At 42.4% G+C, this 18,354-nt stretch overlaps 2 protein-coding genes across 9 annotated transcripts in view; both read right to left on the bottom strand.

Moving 5' to 3' along the window:
* Positions 1 to 6,416, bottom strand: part of TTC27 (tetratricopeptide repeat domain 27) — a 187,607-nt gene extending 181,191 nt beyond the window's left edge. Inside the window, exons 1-3 of the mRNA XM_007970975.3 lie at positions 6,088 to 6,416; positions 4,030 to 4,207; positions 392 to 521 (exon numbers count right to left, since the gene is read on the bottom strand). Of these exons, the coding sequence (XP_007969166.1) occupies positions 392 to 521; positions 4,030 to 4,207; positions 6,088 to 6,175 (396 nt within the window). The 5' untranslated portion in view covers positions 6,176 to 6,416. The remainder of the gene's footprint in view (positions 1 to 391; positions 522 to 4,029; positions 4,208 to 6,087) is intronic.
* Positions 6,417 to 15,201: 8,785 nt separating this feature from the next.
* BIRC6 (baculoviral IAP repeat containing 6) overlaps positions 15,202 to 18,354 on the bottom strand; it is a 255,476-nt gene continuing 252,323 nt past the window's right edge. For all 8 annotated transcript variants that reach the window (XM_038006769.2, XM_038006768.2, XM_038006767.2 and 5 more), the window contains one exon: positions 15,202 to 16,357. In XM_038006769.2, coding sequence (XP_037862697.1) covers positions 16,178 to 16,357 — 180 coding nt within the window. In that variant the 3' untranslated portion in view covers positions 15,202 to 16,177. The remainder of the gene's footprint in view (positions 16,358 to 18,354) is intronic.

Genomic DNA, 18,354 nt, shown 5'->3' with positions numbered 1-18,354 from the left:
TGAGCCTGAGTAGGTTGAGGCCTGTAGGTATAGGTCTAGCCACTGTACAATGGCCTGGGTGACAGAGTGAGATACCATCTCAAAAAAAAAAAAAAGTCTTTATGTAACTGAGGTGATACAATCAACTAAACAACTGGTGCAGCTGTCTGTACTTTCATTAAAAACACAGCCAACATGGCTCCATAAAATGGAGTGTGTATGAAGAGGAGTTTGACAATGGAACTTCTGGAAATATGTGAAAATCTGATCAATGAACAAGCATTCTTAGTAGTTTTGTGCAAACCATAAAGTCATGTTTCTTTCCTACCTACTATTAGTTCCAGTTTATAAAGATCTGCTTATAAAAAATAAATACAATAATAATTACATACAACATTCTCAACAAGCATACCTCACTGAATTGCTGGGACAAGACAGATGACAAAAAATCCTGAGGAAGTAAATCAACAGGAGGCCCCGTCCAGTTGCTCTGAACAAAAAGTTGCAAACTGCTCACACCAAGTAGAAATATCAACTGTTGTCTGCATATAAGAATGGTTAAAGAAATAAATATGAACTACTATCACTGTATAATCTCAAACACACTATTCCATTTCAGTTTTATTAAGAAAATAATATCTATCAACATTTATTGAGACTACCCTAGAGTATTACCAAAAAAAAAAAAAATTTTCTGAAACTTAAAACAATTTAGGTTAGCTAGGCACAGTGGCTCACGCCTGTAATTCCAATATTTCGGAAGGCCACGGTAGGAGGACTGTTTGAACCCAGGAGTTCAAAACAAGCCTGAGAAACATAGTGAGACCCTGTCTCTACCAAAAATTAAGAAGTTAGCCAGGGCTGGGCACGGTGGCTCACACCTGTAATCCCAGCACTTTGGGAGGCCGAGGCGGGCGGATCACGAGGTCAGGAGATCAAGACCATCCTGGCTAACACGGTGAAACCCCGTCTCCACTAAAAATACAAAAAAGCCGGGCGTGGTGGCAGGCACCTGTAGTCCCAGCTACTCGGGAGGCTGAGGCAGGAGAATGGCGTGAACCCTGAAGGCGGAGCTTGCAGTGAGCCGAGATCGCGCCACTGCACTCCAGCCTGGGTGACACAGTGAGACTCCGTCTCAAAAAATAAAAAAAATTTAAAAAATAATAAAAAAAAAAGAAGTTAGCCAGGTATGGTGGTACATCCCAGCTACTCAAGAGGCTGATGCATGAGGATTGCTTGCAGTCCAGGAGTTCAAGGCTGTGGTAAGCTCTGATTATAGCACTATACTCCAGCCTGAATGACAAAGCAAGATCCTGTCTCTCTTAAAAAGAAAACATTTTGGTCTACAATATCCAATATTATAGCCATGAGCCACACATGGTTTAAATTGACATTAGTTAAAATTAATAAAATTTACAATTCAGTTCCTTAGTCACACTTTCCATATTTCAAGTGCTCATAGTTTACAGTGTGGCTAGTGGCTACCATCTAGGCAATGAAGATAGAGAGCACTTCTATCTCCACAGAAAATTATCCTGAACAGTGTTGATTTAGGTTCTGATCAGACGTCTGTAAGTTTTTCTTGCATTCCCTTTAACAGCTCTGACATTGCAAGATGTATAGAAAACTGACTTTATACAAAAGAAAAGTGATGATATAAAGTTGTTGCTAACCTTTTACCGATCCCATACCACCAAATGCTAGAACAACAACAACAACAAAACATAGACATTTTAGTGAAACTTGTATTTTTCAGTCTTGCTGTGATGTGAGACAGGGATAGGCAAACTTTTTCTAAAGGGACAGATAGGAAATATTTTAGGCTTTGCATATCATGTTTGTTTTTTTCCAACCCTTTAAAAATGTAAAAACCATTAATTCTTAGCCACTTAGTTAGCCTGCCAGCCGTAATGTGCCAAACCCTAAATTAGGACCTAAATAGGTACAGATTCAACTCTAGCAAATAACAGCCAGGGAATCCTGGAGTTTCATTCTGAAGAGAAAGTATTAGGAGCCACTTTTTTCCCCACAGCCCCTAGGCCCTTCCTTAAAAGGAAGATTCTTTGAGAAAAAGAAAAAACAAAAAATCAAACATACAAGCCTATGGTAGCAAAAATACAAAACTCCGGATGCAATACAAAGAATAAGCAGCATTAGAGAAAAAAGATAACAAGAGAGCTGGTTTCAGAAGTTTGGAAATTTGGAGAAAACAGCCTTAATAAACTGTCCTAATCAAAAAACAAAATCCATAAAGCGAACTGAGAATACACTTTAACTTTCAAATGTCTGAAAATAAGTCAACTGAAATGGCTCTTTTTAGCTTTGTATGACAAGATAGAAATGTGATCTATCAGTGAATAACGCATTTGGGTGAATGTGTTGTTTTAATGGGGACCACAAGGCTACTTGCTATGAGAATGCACACGTATCACAAAGCAATAAGAATCTGGCTGGGCAGAGTGACTCATGCCTATAATCCCCACACTTAGTGAGGCAGAGGTGAGAGGATGCTTGAGCCCGGGAGTTCGAGACCAGCTTGAGCAACATATCAAGACACCATCTCCACAAAAAGGAACTAAAGGAAAAAAAAAAAAAAGAATAACACCAAAGGAACATAACTACTAGTAAACTAAAAAAATGAAATGGAGGCTGGGCGAAGTGGCTCACGCCTGTAATTCCAGCACTTTGGGAGGCTGAGGTAGGCAGATCACCTGAGGTCAGGAGTTCAAGACCAGCCTGGCCAACATGGTAAAACCCCATCTCTACTAAACATACAAAAAAAATTAGCCAGGTGTGACGGAGGCCTGTAATCCCAGCTACATGGGAACCTGAGGGAAGAGAATCACTTGAACTTGGGAGGCAGAGGTTGCAGTGAGCCAAGATCATGCCTCTGCACTCCAGCCTGGGCAACAGAGTGATACTCCATCCCAAAAAAAAAAAGAAAAGAAAATGAATAATATTAATTTTCAAAATAAAATTAAAAGCCTCTAGTAGCATTCTTTTGCAAACTCCTTATGAATATGGGTTATGCTTTATTCATCTTCAGAACCTCCACATCTACTATAATAGTTTATTTGTTGAAGGACTAAATGAAGCTATTTCCTAGAAATAATGGTAAAATAAAATTGCATGTATTTATAAGATAATTAAAGCTTGACATGGTTGCCACAGATAGTAGATGAAAGACAGAGGTATCAAATTTATAACAGTGAAATATAAGCCACTGAAAAGTTTAGGTTTCCCTGCTGTACTTGACCCTATAAAATTACACAAACTTTAATGGAAGAAGGTAAACCAAGGGCTTCATAACAAAAACATTAGTTCACTGAGTTCTATAAAGATAATAATCTAAAACATAATAAATAGTTACAAATTAGCACCCAGCTATGCAGAAATAACAAGATTGAAAGTATGTTTTTTGGTATTTTTTTTTTTGAGACAGATTCTCGCTCTGTCGCCCAGGCTAGAGTGTAATGGCACGATTATCGGCTCACTGCAACCTCCGCCTCCCAGGTTTAAGCGATTCTTTGGCCTCAGCCTCCCTAGCAGCTGGGATCACAGGCGCACGCCACCATGCCCAACTAATTTCTGTATTTTTGTATAGATGGGGTTTCACCATGTTGGCCAGGCTGGTCTTAAACTCCTGACCTCATGTGATCTACCCACCTCGGCCTCCCAAAGTTCTGAGATTTCAGGCATGAGGCACCGCACCCAGCCTGAAAGTATGTTTTTAAGTTAAAAGGAAATAAGGTCTGAAGTTTTGCTGGTGGGTGAAGCCAACAAGACCTAAGCATTTGGGAGCTCATGGGAGTGGGTTAGCAGTTAACACCCAAATATGTGCCAGTCTCACATATGAAACCATTTTATCCTGCACCACTTTACTTTTTCATTCTGGACAAGAGTTTTTACATAGATTACTTGGTATATCATGAGTCTTGAGTAAATGTAAGGCAAGGTTTCTCAACTGCTAAAATCAGTGCCTTACCCTGTCAAGGTGCTATTAAATGTATTCAGTCTGTTCCTCTATAAAAATTTCAAATAAAATTCTACCTTTCCATTGTGTCCAAATCTGTTGAGTAATCCAGGAATGTTACTACCTGCTTCTCCAGGTAGCTATCAATCTTTTCTTCAGCGGTTGTTGCTGAATTAAAAATATTTTGAGTCACTGAATTTAAGAATATGGCTTCATAGTTCCCTTCCAGCAGCAATTGTAGGAAAGATCCAGTCTCTGTAACATAAAAAATTAGTGCAGTAATCCAAAAAAATTTTTTTTCATACCGTAAAGGATAACATTATTAGGTAAATCTACCATTTCAGTGTGCAAAAACAATCTATAGACTTAAAATGTTTACTGTATGTCAATCACAAGGCACTCAGTAAGTCCCCATCATTCTACAAACATTTTCTCTCCTAGAATTAGCAGCTCACTCATACTGACTATGAGCCCCAAAGTGGAAGTCAGCCCCAGAAATAGCATTGCTCATTAATAGGTATTTACTCTTTTGCTGGGAAATTCACAAAGATTCCTACTGACAACAGAAAAGTTTCCTTAGTCAAGGTTCTAAGACTTTTCACAATCTGGCTCCTTCTACCTCCACTATCTTCTCTTCATGAAAAGTCACTCCAAGAACACTAGTTTACTCATTATTTCCCTAATGTCCCATGCATATTCCTGACTCCACACTTTGCACTTGTGATTTTGCCTGTTGAACTCTTCTCCACTTGTTAGTCTTTCCCTTTAACCCAAAATCAGCTCAAGTCTGACTTCTAGGAAACTTTTCCAGACCACCAAACTTCAAACTTCCTGTCACTGAAAGCACCCACTGTGTCACATGAGTGCCCACACACACATACACACAGAGTACTTTACACACTACATTATTCGTTATTACTCTTCTGGGTCCAGCCTAAATCCCACAACCAGATGTGCCAGTAAATGTGCCTTTTAACTCTTTTATCTCTCTGGTAGGTATTCATTGCTCACAAGAATTAATCTTTGCTGCTTAGGCCGTTGCGTGGTGGCTCATGGCTGTTATCCCAGCACTTTGGGAGGCCGAGGCAGGTAGATCCCCTGAGGTTGGGAGTTCCAGACCAGTCTGACCAACAGGGTGAAAGCCGTCTCTACTAAAAATACAAACTTAGCCGGGCATGGTGGTGCATGCCTGTAGTCCCAGCGACTTGGAAGGCTGAGTGAGGCAGGAGAATCGCTTCAACCAGGGAGGCGGAGGTTGCAGTGAGCGAGATGGCACCATTGCACTCCAGCCAGAGCAACAAGAGGGAGACTCCATCTCAGTAAAAAAAAAAAAAAAAAAAAAAAAAAAAAAAAAAAAAAAACCACAAAACTTTGCTGTCTCCTTTTAGCTTCTCTGCTTACCAACTTACTTAACCAGTAAACAAATTACTTAACCAGAACCGGGCGCGGTGGCTCAGGCCTGTAATCCCTGCACTTTGGGAGGCTGAGGCGGGCGAATCATCCGAGGTCAGGAGTTCGAGACCAGCTAGGCCAATGTGGTGAAACCTCGACTCAACTAGAAATACAAAATTAGCCGGGCGTGGTGGCGCGCGCCGTAATCCCAGCTACTCTGCAGGCTGAGGCAGGAGAATCACTTGAGGATACCACCACAAGGAGGCGGAGGTTGCAGCGAGCTGAGATCGCGCCATGGCACTACAGCCAGGGCAAAAATCAAAACTCCGTCTCAAAAAACAAATAAATAATTTAAAAAGATAATAAATAAATAATAAATACATAAATAGATAAAAATAAAATTACTTAACCAAACTGTATTTACAGGTCTTCACCGCAAGTGGGATTAAAATGGTATCTGCCTTAAGTATCTGCTATAAGCATTAAATGACTGAGTACATCTTAAGGGCTTAGAAAAATAACTGGCATTGCCATTGTTATTATTACTGAACCTGGGCGGTAAGACGTTTTGGGCAGAGTGAGGTCCACGCCCATGATGTCAAAGACTCAACGACCCAAAGCCTGAAAGAATCAGCTAGATTTTGTTAGCAAAAAACGAACGGAGGGATGAGAATCAGTCGCTGCCATCCCTTTTCCTCACAGTTCCCACGATAGCCTAAGGCCCTGGTAGGTGCGCCTCTCACCTGAACCGACGAACCCCTCCTGTTTCCATTGCTGCCGCTCTGCCTCAGTGGGGAATCCCCTCAGAATTGCCAGCTCCGGGGTCCACATCACCCCAGACACAGCTGCAGCCAAAACAGGCTCCCACGAGGGCCACACGGGAGTCAACAAAAGAAAGTGAAAAGTGGAGAGTCCAAAGACGCTGAAATCTAGTGGCGACGGTTACCGTAAATACACCCGCGGCCCTAAAACTCCATGTGCGGATACCACCACAAGGAGGTGGCCATAACAGCAGCGCGGGGCACCTTGGGAAAAACACGCACGCTCTCTGGTCCGGCTTCCGCCTAGGAGACGAACCCGAGCTTGGGTACGGAGCCTGTCGCGTGGGTATGCCCCACCCCGGGGCGGGCAATAGGAGGAGTTGAGGGCGCGGTCGCGCTCAGCCCCGCCCCCAATGGGACCGCTTCCAAGAACTGTGAACGTGGAAGTGAGTATGCCTCCCACCGAGGGCTAGGGTTCAAATGCAACTCAAAACGGACATCTTAGCCAAAGCAGTTTGATTGGAAGGGCTAGAGTTGTGATTCTGAAAACATTTTGGGTTTGAACGCTCTTGACAACCCGATGAAACCCACAGTCCTTCGCGCAGAGTGCAAGTGGGCCCTTGCTCTCAGGGTTAGAGTACCCTCTCAGGGAATCACAGACCCTCTGACGTGGAGTCGGTGAAGCCCAGGTTGGAACCCCGTCAGCATAGCATGGGTCTTTGGGTGAATGAGCGTGTACGGAAAGGATCTGGTTTTGACACTGCCACTACATGAATCATGGCCAGGTGGGAAATCTGCCCCTGCCGCTGTTGCAGGGAAATTTTTGGAACACTGTCTGAACGCTGCAGAAGAGTGATCACAAATTTCTTTGTAATCCCACAAAGAAATTGCAAGGGGACAAACCAGCCTCCCCTGCGTGCTTGCTTGCGAGGACAGAGCTGGTACCTTATTTGTACTTCTTTCAATCTTCCTAGCAACATTCCTAAGAAACAGCCAGAGGGCGGGCGCGGTAGCTCACGCCTGTAATCTCAGCACTTTGGAAGGATGAAGCAGGTGGATCACGTGAGGTCATGAGTTCGAGACCAGCCTGGCCAACATGGTGAAACCCCGTATCTACTAAAAATACAAAAATTAGCCGGATGTGGTGGCGCGCCCTGTAATCCCAGCTACTCGGGAGGGTGAGGCGGGAGAATTGCTTGAACCCAGGAGGCGAAAGTTTCAGTGAGTTGAGATGGTGCCACTGCACTCCAGCCTGGGCAATAGGAAGGAGGGAAGGAGGGAGGGAAGGAGGAAGGGAGGGAGGGAGGGAGGGAAGGAAGGAAAGAAGGAAGGAAGGAAGGAAGGAAGGAAGGAAGGAAGGAAGGAAGGAAGGAAGGAAGGAAGGAAGGGGGAAAAAAAAAAAAAACAGTAAAGAGCCACTCCAGAATGTGGAGGGAGAGGAACTCAGCTCAGCTCATTTCAGTCACTGCCAGCAGATACCAAAGGAAGCCGGACCTGACTGTGATTGGAGAAGAGCGGATGCCCTAAAATGTCCTCCCATTGAGAAGTAATTAAAAACTATTTTTCTAGAAAATGATACTTGACCAGAATGTCTGTTCATTTCCTTAAGTACAAAAGCCAGCACTGTCTAAACTAATTTGAAGATGAATGTCTGTAGAAACACACTGGCCGCTCTGCCAAAGTTCCTCATCTGTATGTAGCACCCCATTGATCCACATAGTAAACTTGCAACTTTCACTTAAATTCAAGGTTGGTTTGTTTTAAATGTGGTATGCTAGACCATGATGGTGACTGAAGTCTGCCTCATCTCCCTTCAAGCAAAGTGAATTCCAGTAATAAAGTAGGGGGGGAATATGATCTCGATTAAAAGTATGTACATAGTGAGTGGAAATTGAACAGGCAATGAGATATCTACTGTAGGATTCAGTATAGAATGCCTCGGCTGACGAGTCTGTTGGGAACAGAGGAGTCTGTATGTCACTATCTGAAAGTCTTTTTTTCTTGGGCTGGTCAGATTTCTCCAAAAGACTCTTTAAATCTCCTATCTGGAAGGTGAGGCTCTGGCTGCCACAGTTCCAGAACCCAGTGGAGACAGAAAGCTAGAAGTCTCCATATTCAAGACCAAGAATGAGTTAAGTAAGAGATACTTTTAACATAATTTAGCCCTATCCTTGGCTTGTTTTATGCCTCTACTCCATGTTGTTTCCTTTCTCGTCTCTTATGTCAAATAGTTCCCAACCTATTACAAAATTTCATCTTCTCTAAACTAGTGATTCTAGCTAAATGTTTATAGTAACATTTGGTCTACAGCAAAAAATAAATACAATTATAACACCTCTATTTCAGAATACTGGGTGATAAGGAAACAAGGTTTTGCATCATTTCTTCCTAAAGGAGAAAAAGTAGGAAGGAGGAGGGGTGGAGATGTAAATTCAACAATTATTACAAGAGGCTAGGAGATTGGAGAAAATAATGGCGCCATGGGAGCATCAGAGGGGTCAAGGAGGACCCAGATCTGTTTGGTTGCACTGACTAGAAGGAAGCACAGGGCAAGGACTGGCTCACTCTCTAAAGGAAAGCGGTGGTTGCGGGGCCATTGTTCCAAGGGACACAGGGTTTGGAAAGAGCAGGGGACAGCGGTGTCAGGAGAAGAAAGAATTGTTACGTCAGGAGAAGGCTTCTGGAGAATATTGGTCTTGGGAGACCAGATTTTAAGCTTCATACAACAATTTTATAAAAAGCATTACTCAAGTATAATTGGCAAGAAGTGCACATATTTTAACTGTACAATTTGTTAGGTGTTAATATATGTATGTACTCATGAACCATCACCACAATCAAGATGGTGAACATACCCATCACTCCTCCAGGTTTCCTTGTTCCTCTTGATAATCCCGCCCTCTTGCTGTCCCCATCCTCCACACCCCAAGCAACAACTGATCCGCTGTCACTATTGATGAGTTTGCATTTTCTAGAATTATATAATGGAATCATACAGTATATACTTTTTTCTGGCTTCTTTCACTTAGCATAATTATTTTGATATTCATATATAGTATATATCAACGTTCGTTTAAAAAATATAACTGAAGAGTGTGCATTGTATGAATATATCACAATGTGTTTATTTATTCATCTGTGGATGGATGTTGAAGTTGTTTCCAGGTTTGGCTACTTCAAATAAAGTTGCCACAAACATCTGCAAACACTGTTAAAATTATTATTAAATGTGAGCTCTGTTAATGAATATGAAAGGAGATGGGTCATGAAATGCTGTTCGCGATCCTGACTTCCTTATGCTTGAGCTAATGACAGATCCAGCCTCCCTTTCACCACTTAAAAAGATAGCAGACAGAATTAGTTCAAACATATGGCTGGGTGCGGTGGCTCACTTCTGTAATCCCAGCACTTTGTGAGGCCAAGGCAGGCGGATCACCTGAGGTCAGAAGCTCGAGACCCACCTGGCCAAGATGGTGAAACCCCGTCTCTACTAAAAATACAAAAATTAGCTTCGCGTGATGGCACACACCTGTAGTCCCAGCTACTAGGGAGGCTGAGGTGGGAGGACCGCTTGAACCCGGGAGGTGGAGGTTGCAGTGAGCTGAGATCGCACCACTGCATTACAGTCTGGGCGACAAAGCAAGACCCAGCTGGGTGTGCTGGTGGTGCACACCCATAATCCCAGCTACTAGGGAAGCTTAGGCATGATAATCGCTTGAACCCGGGAGGCAGGGGTTGCAGTGAGCTGAAATCATGCCATGGCACTCCAGCCTGGGTGACAGAGCCCACACTCTGTCTCAGGAAAAAAAAAAGAAAAAAAAAAAAGGTTTTACGTCTTAAGTCCCATAGGTGCTAATAGATACTAACAGAAGAGGAGAACTATTGTTTGAGTATACTGAGGGCCAGGTACGGTGGCTCACGCCTGTAATCCCAGCACTTCGGGAGGCCAAGGCGGGCGGATCACGAGGTCAGGAAATCGAGACCGTCCTGGCTAACATGGTGAAATCCCGTCTCTCTTAAAAATACAAAAAATTAGCCGGGCGTGGTGATGGGCGCCTGCAGTTCCAGCTACTCCAAGGCTAAGGCAGGAGAATGGCGTGAACCCGGGAGGCGGAGCTTGCAGTGAGCCGAGATATCGCGCCACTGCACTCCAGCCTGGGCGACAGAGTGAGACTCTGTCTAAAAAAAAGAAAGAAAAGAAAAATAGAAGATGGGGTGAGGTGGGGGTCGCCCGCTAGAAGCAAGGACAGACTGATTGAAGGGAGAGGATAGATGGTATGCTTCCGTGTCTCCACAGTGTGATGCTTTTTCCCTAGCAGTTGGCAAATTGAGACCAACTGATAATGAGATTAAGCTATCAAGTACTAAACATAGGATCCAGGACATAGATACCAAAACATGTTAGCAATTATTAGCTAAGTATTAGGGATTCCTCCTTTGAGGCAGACGAGGGTATAGTTTTCTCATTGTGAAATCAGAAGCCAGATGACTGAAGAGTATAAGCTTTTCCTAGAGCTGCATGAAGTCTTCTCAGGGATCTGTCCTTCCTTGACTCACAATCCAAGGTGATCGCTTCGGCTCAGAGACCGAAATTGGTGATAACTGGAAGACTCCCAAAATACTATTGAAATGATGAATGTTATTTAGACTGACAGCTTCCTGGGGGTAGGGTCAGACTCATATATGACATTTTATCCCAAGAATCCAGCACATTGCAGAGCAGGTACAAGTGCTCAGAACAAGTTAAGGCATTATCTTTCCTTGGTAAAGAGGCATTTACAAATCACACCTAAGAGTAGGGAGCTTCAGGCCTTTCTGAGCTCTCCCTTGCTAAACTTCTTTGGGAGATTAACTTGGCCCTTTGGGTCAAAGGAAGTATTTGCCTTGCTTCAGGAAGTAACTGCTACCTCTGGGGTATGGAGACAACTGGGGGAAGATTTTTTTTGTTTGTTTTTTAAACCAAGACTACCATATGAGTGATTTGGGCTTGAAAAATATTTTTTTTTCATTTGTGAATGTATAGCAAAAAACAACAACAACAACAACAACAAAAAACTAACAAAGTTTTATATAAAGAGGAAAAAAAAAAACAAAAAAAAAAAACAGGACAAATATTTGAAAATTGTCCAGGCTTGGGAAATCTCATACTCATCTAGCAAGAAGGGCAATAACAAAAATAGCAGCTCCCAGAAAGGGGGCACAGACAGGTTAAAGGAGCTCTAGCTGGTTCCTCTAAAGATGGGAAAAGCTCCAGAGATGGAAGGCACTCTATGGCTGCATTTGCTGACTTTGCAGACAGCAAGGTGAAAAAGGGAATAAACCAAAGAAAAAAACCTATAGAAAGGCTGGGGGAAAACAACAGCAAGGAACAGAAGTGGTAGGAGTAAGAACGAGGGAAATGCATGTCTACCTTGTGACCCAGAGCAGTACAGGGAGGTGGGGAGGAGCAGTGTCCTGGGGACCCCAGCAGACAGAAGTGTCTAACCTGAAGCCATAGGTCTCCCAGCGGCCCAGGGGAGCCTGCAGCTGACATGATTGGACTGGGAATTCCCTCCCTGGAGAAGTGAGACGTGAATAAACTGAAAACAATTAAAATGGTGGTGGGCTGCAGTCTCTTCCTGCAGAGGAAAACAGCTGGTGCAACCTTAAGAGGGGCACACACGAAGGAAGCAGAGGAAAGCAGACTTTTGGTGGAGTTCATGGGAGCACTACGGGATCACATCCAGGAGCTAAGGGAGAAAGGCGGCCAGAGAATGCCTCTTCTATTCAGGAAATGTATAGGCTCACAGGGTTCAAGTCAGTCCCTTTAGAGCTTGAAGCAGCAGGAGGCTAGAAACTGAGAGAAAGGAGGCTTGGATAGCTGCTAGAAACTGGGCAGAGTTTGAAGAGGAAAGAGAAAGGTTGGAGCTTCCTTTCAACGTGGCTTGTATCTTCCATCCACATTTGGACTCTGGCTTGTCACCACCATGCCTGCCTCTGCAGGGTGGGAGATGGGAAGTAGCTCAAGCCTGTTGCAATTCAGTTGCAGCCAAGCCTACAACAATACCAAAAATCAATCTCAGTTAGAAAATATATAGCCTTTTTTTGTCTTTGCATAGGGAATCACTTCAAAAGAATAAAATGTAATTAAAATCAGAAAGCAACAGATCAACAGATGACTTCACAATTTATTTTTTTTTTCTTTTTGAGATGGAGTCTCACTCTGTTGCCAGGCTGGAGTGCAGTGGTGCGATCTGGGCTCACTGCAACCTCTGCCTCCTGGGTTTAAGTAAATCTCCTGCCTCAGCCTCCCAAGTAGCTGGGACTACAGGCGCGAGCCACCATGCCCAGCTTTTTTGTGTGTTTTTAGTAGAGACAGGGTTTCACCATGTTGGCCAGGATGGCATCAATCTCTTGACCTTGTGATCCACCCGCCTCAGCCTCCCAAAGTGCTGGGATTATAGGAGTGAGCCATTGCACCCGGCCCCACAATTGAAAACTTCTATGAGAAAAATTAAACAAAAATTAAAAGGCCATCTGGACAAATACATGGAAGTTTGACAAAAACTAATATTCTACTATAAATAGCTGATACGTATTAAAAGACTCTAAGAAAATACACAAAATAGGGAAAAGGTATAAACTGGTAACTGACAAAAGTAGAAATTCAAATGGGTAATAAATATAAACAATATTGAATGCAGATTAAAACATGTTTGATGATAATGCTAATATCAGATCAAAAAATTATAATCTCCAATGCTGGCCAACACATGGCAACACTAAATGATTTTCCAAGCGTGAATCAGTACCTCTCCGGAAAGTGGTCATTATATGTCAAAACCTTTGACCTAGGAATTCTACTTCTAGGATTTATCGTAAGAAAATAAAGATAAGACCATGCTCATCACAGCGTTAGTTATAAAGCAGAGACAAAAGCAATTCCAAACTGTCCAACAGTAAGAGATGGGTTAAAAACATCCATTAATTTTCTTTTTAAGACAGGGTCTTGCTGTTGCCCACAGTGGAGTGCAGTCATGTGATGTAGGCTCACTCCACATCCTGGACTCAAACAATCCTCCCACCTCAGCCTCCCAAGTAGCTGGGACCACAGGCATGTGCCACCATGCCCAGCAAATTTTGCTATTTTTTGTAGAGACGGGGTTTTGCCATGTTGCCCAGGCTGGTCTCAAACTCCTGATTTCAAGCAATTCTTCTGCCCCGGCCTCCCAAAGTGCTGGGATTATAGGTGTGAGCCATCACGCCCAGCCTACAGTCTCACTTTTTACATTTGTCTGACTTTGGACATTTTTGTCTTAATGCTAGGAAGGTATTTAAGCAGTTTTACTTTTCGTTTTTTTACTTTTCATTAAGATAAAAACTTTAGTTAAAAGTTTCACAAATAGACCAATTCACTTTACTGATTTTCACATCTCTTCAAGCTCTCCGCATGTGCTCTTGGACCTAGGTCATTTATGTCTGTTAGGCTTTGCTCCATCCTTCCCCAAGGACTTCTCCCCTGGCTCCCCAGCCTAAAAACATGCTGAAGTTATTCTCATATCAAAATATATGTATTTCCCAAAGTCCTGTCAACTGTCTCTTAATCTTCACAGTTTATGTGCCCGAGTTTATGACCTATTGCTTGGATGTGAGCAGGCTTTTAACTGATCTCCTTCCTTCCCAACAGCTTGCAGAACGATCTTCCTGAAATAGTCTAATCAGGTTGCTTCCTTAGAGCTACTTGTGAGTTCTCCTTCACCTACAGGATGTCAAAGCTCCTCAACAGGGCAAGCAAAGGCCTGGGACGAACTGACCCCTCCTCTCTTTCCAAAACCACTGCCTCCCATCCCATTTGACTATCCTCACTTTGCCTGTTAAAAATCCTCTAACATGGTGCCATCAACCTGAGCTCTCCTTTTGCTCTCCTGTGACTGGATTATCTTGTTTCTGCCTGGCTAACTTCTTTATCCTCATCCTTGAAGACTCAGTCTGCACTCAGGAAGCCTTTCCAGACCATTATCACCTCAGTGCCCACCCAACGTTTTGCCTGAGATAAGGATTCTCCTCTGTGCTCCCAATATTACCCTGTAAATAACTCTACCAGAAAACTTACCAGATGGCACTGACATGTTTTCATGTCTATCATTCACTCCTCAAGTGCAGGAACTTGCAACTAGTAAAGAATGAGTGCTCAAATATTTGTTGACAAAAAGTCTGGATCTCTGGTGGAACGTTTTAATGTAATTGGTTACAATTTAGGTGTTTAGACTTTGGTTTTTAAAAAATATGAACTGGACCTTATAGTACTGGTATTGTTACTTTCATTTTATATGGAAGACAAACAATACATTTGATACAGCTTTTTATCAACCAGCACTCACGGTCCAAAAACAAACAAAAACAACAAAAAATAGCCTAGAGGATTAATGACTTTTATTATTGCTGATAATTTTATACTTAGATTTTAGCTGGCATGTCTGTGGGTGACATACAATTTTTTTCTTCTCGTAAAGTACCACTATATTGTCATTCTTGGTGTAGCTCACTGCCCACCAGACCTAACACTATGTATTTTAGAATCTTTGATTTCCTGTCCAAATACTATTTGTTTCTCCTTTTTCCATGCTGAAGGAGCTCTATACTTCGTACATAAGAGAGTATCATTTCCCCAAGATCCCCTTTTTCTTCAGAGCAATTAGTCTTTCAGAATACAGCTTCTGCTGGTCAGCTCCAGATTCAGGTCTCAGCTCCAGCTCCTGCCTCAGCCTCCTGAGTAGCTGGGATTCCAGGCACGTACCACCATGCCTGGCTAATTTTTGTGTTTTTATAGAGATATGATTTCACCACATTGGCCAGGCTTGTCTCAAACTCCTGACCTCAGGAGATCTGCCTGCCTCGGCCTCCCAAAATGCTGGTATTACAGGCTTGAGCCACCGGGCACGGCCGCCACTTTTATTTTATAAAAATACTGTCAAGGATCACCTTAGCTTTTCCCCTGCAGTAACTGGTCTTGGAAAAACATCCTTTGTTTTCCCATTCTTCAGTCTTGAAAGTGTTCAATTCTTTATAGAAATAGCATTTCACACCATGGCAAGGGGGTTTAGAAACAAGACATACTAATTTACCTAAGTCTTTATTTATTTGGCTCTAGGAAGAATTTGCATGAAAATGAGCCTGTATGGCAGGTACAGAATGTACTGTAACAGCACCAGAGAGGTACATCCTCTCTCCTCTACAGAGCCTCAATGTTTAATACATACATGTGACTTTAGTCATAAAACCACATAGTCCAGGAAAAAAGAAGCCCTTTAGAAAAAAAAAAAAATCAGTTTAGAATGACTTTCAAATTGACCATTCCTTTTCAAATACTTAAATTCAAATAACAGATACATTCAGAGGCCCAAATGTTGGCATAGAATAAAATCACGTTCATTTATTTTTTTCTGCATCTTAGAATTAGAAGGCATAAAATTAAATATGTTGAATGTAATAAATTCATCCATACAAGTGCAAGTCTCCAGATATAATGCATTTCATGGCAGATTTATTATTTTAAAAATGTACCAGTAAATCAAAAAAGAGGGAGTATGTCCATTTAACTTTTATTGAAGTGTATGTAAGAGGTCTTCAGAAATCAAATGTGAGCATGAAGATATGGCCAAACATAAAATCTATCAAATTCAGTGAAAAGTTGCTGACTTTAAATAGTAGTTGTAAGAATGACCAATATATATTCTTTGTTAACAACCCCTCACTCTACAGTAAAAAATAAAATAAAATAAACATTCAGTAAACATTCTTTCCTAAGGTAGTTTCCCTTATATAGCAGTGATTTATCCATTTCTTTGTATACACAAATTTGTTGAACATACCAATCAGTGGTTCTCACAATTGAAAAATAAAAGCACAAAAAAGTTTACACTCCTGTACAGGTAAATAAAAGATCACCTTGAATTAAACTGGATCTCCTTAAGGGCATAGTATAGTTTCAGTTTCATTACCTATTACATAATTAGTTTCTTACATACAAATATTGACATATTTGGCTTGTGCTTCGAAGCCTTTGTGTCTATGAAGTCCATGTCAATGCAGCTCATAACTGGAAGTCACTGGGGAGTTCTTTGCTGCTGCTGGGTTTAACCTGATCGTGCATTAGAGTCTCCTCAGCACCTGTTGTGGTCCTGCACACCTCTGGGGCATCGTCAGTGTCAGGATCCAAGCCTTCGGGGCAGGGAAGTTTTAGCAACTCTTCACGAAGCTGAGCAGTGTGACGCTATGCAGGAGAAAAGGACTAATGTTAGAACTGTAAACCCTCTAGCACAACATCATTTGAGGCAGGAACTAAATTTTAACAAAGCCCAAAGCATTAAGCCTACAAATGTTTACTGAGCCCCCCCTTGTGAAAGCCACTGGTACAGGCACTTGATATAGCAGGTAGTAAGCAAAACTGACAAGAATCCTTAACCTGATGTTGCTGAAAAGACGTCAGTAACCTACCAGTAGATCCTACTCATGTTCCCAAGCTATCACAGAAATAGCATTACTGACAACTTAAAGGACATTATTAGATACATATACTCTTTTATTTATTTATTTATTTTTGAGACGGAGTCTTGCTCTGTTGCCCAGGCTGGAGTGCAGTGGCGTGATCTCAGCTCATTGCAACCTCCACCTCCCAGGTTCACGTCATTCTCTTGCCTCAGTCGTCCGAATAGCTGGGACTACAGGCATGTGCCACCATGCCCAGCTAATTTTTTGTATCTTTAGTAAAGACGGGGTTTCACCATCTTGGCCAGGCTGGTCTCAATCTCTTGACCTTGTCATCCACCTGCCTCGGCCCAAAGTGCTGGGATTACAGGCGTAAGCCAACGCACCCGGCCTAGATATATATATTCTTTTATTTTGTTTTAAGATAGCTTTGTTTTGTCATTCAGGCTGGAGAGCAATGGCACAATCACAGCTCATGCAGCCTCAACCTCCTGGGCTTAAGCAATCCTCCCACCTCAGGCTCCCAAGTAGTTGGGACTACAGGAATGAGGCACCATGCCTACCTGAGTTTTTATACAGATAGGGTTTCGCCATTTTGCCCAGGCTGGTCTCAAGCGATCCACCTGCCTTGACCTCCCAAAGAGTTGGGATTGCAGGTGTGAGCCACTGTGCCCAACCTATACACTCTTTCAAATTAAACACCATAATCCCTTGATTTGTCATACATGCTGACTCTGGCTAAATATTTTTGAGAGAAAGACAAGTCCATAAATTAAAATAAATCCACTGATACTTTAGCGAATGAAAAAAATATTTATCAGGTAGTAGGCCATATGTAAAATGTCTGCAAATGTTCACACTAATTTTCCCACTTAATGCTCAGAATAAACCTTAGAAATAATTTTATCATTAGAATTTTTTTTTTTATTTTTTATTTATTTTTTTTTTTTTGGAGACAAGACCTCACTGTGTCACCCATGCTAGAGTACAGAGGCACAATCTCAGCTCACCGCAAACTCCACCTCCCAGACGCAAGCAATTCTCGTGCCTCCCGATCAACTGGTATTACAGGCGAGCACCACCACGCCCAGCTAATTTTTTTATGTTTTTGGTAGAGACGAGGTTTTGCCTTCTTGGCCAGGCTGGTCTCGAACTCCTAATCTCAAGCAATCCGCCTGCCTCAGACACCCAAAGTGCTGGGATTACAGGTGTGAACCACTGCACCCAGTCTATCATTAGAATTTTTTTTTTAAATTAAGTTAAAAAGAAGATCTATAGATATTAAATAAACTTTGTTTTGCTCTATATTGCAACTTAGAGAAGGATATAGGCATGTTAATTGGGAGTGCGTGGTTGTCTACACACGCAAAGATTTGGTTCATAATTTTCTGGTGAGAGAGAAATGACCTTAAATAATCACACCAAAGGCTTTTAAAATTGTGTCGGCCAGGCGCGGTGGCTGGCTCACGTCGGTAATCCCAGCACTTTGGGAGGCCGTGGCAGGCAGCTCACGAGGTCAAGAGATCGAGACCATCCTGGCCAACATGGTGAAACCCCAACTCTACTAAAAATACAAAAATTAGCTGGTTGTGGTGGTGTGCACCTGTAGTCCCAGGTACTTGGGAGGCTGAGGCAGGAGTATCACTTGAACCAGGGAGGCAGAGGATGCAGTGAGCCGAGATCGCGCCACTGCACTCCAGCCTGGCAACAGAGTGAGGCTCCATCTCAAAAATAAGATAAGATAAGATAAGATAAAATAAAATAAATAAAAATAAATAAATT

Source organism: Chlorocebus sabaeus, chromosome 14 (assembly GCF_047675955.1).
Source record: "Chlorocebus sabaeus isolate Y175 chromosome 14, mChlSab1.0.hap1, whole genome shotgun sequence".
Taxonomy (NCBI): domain Eukaryota; kingdom Metazoa; phylum Chordata; class Mammalia; order Primates; family Cercopithecidae; genus Chlorocebus; species Chlorocebus sabaeus.
The sequence above is the reverse complement of the archived record's forward strand: the minus strand, read 5'-3'. Positions and strand labels throughout refer to the sequence as shown.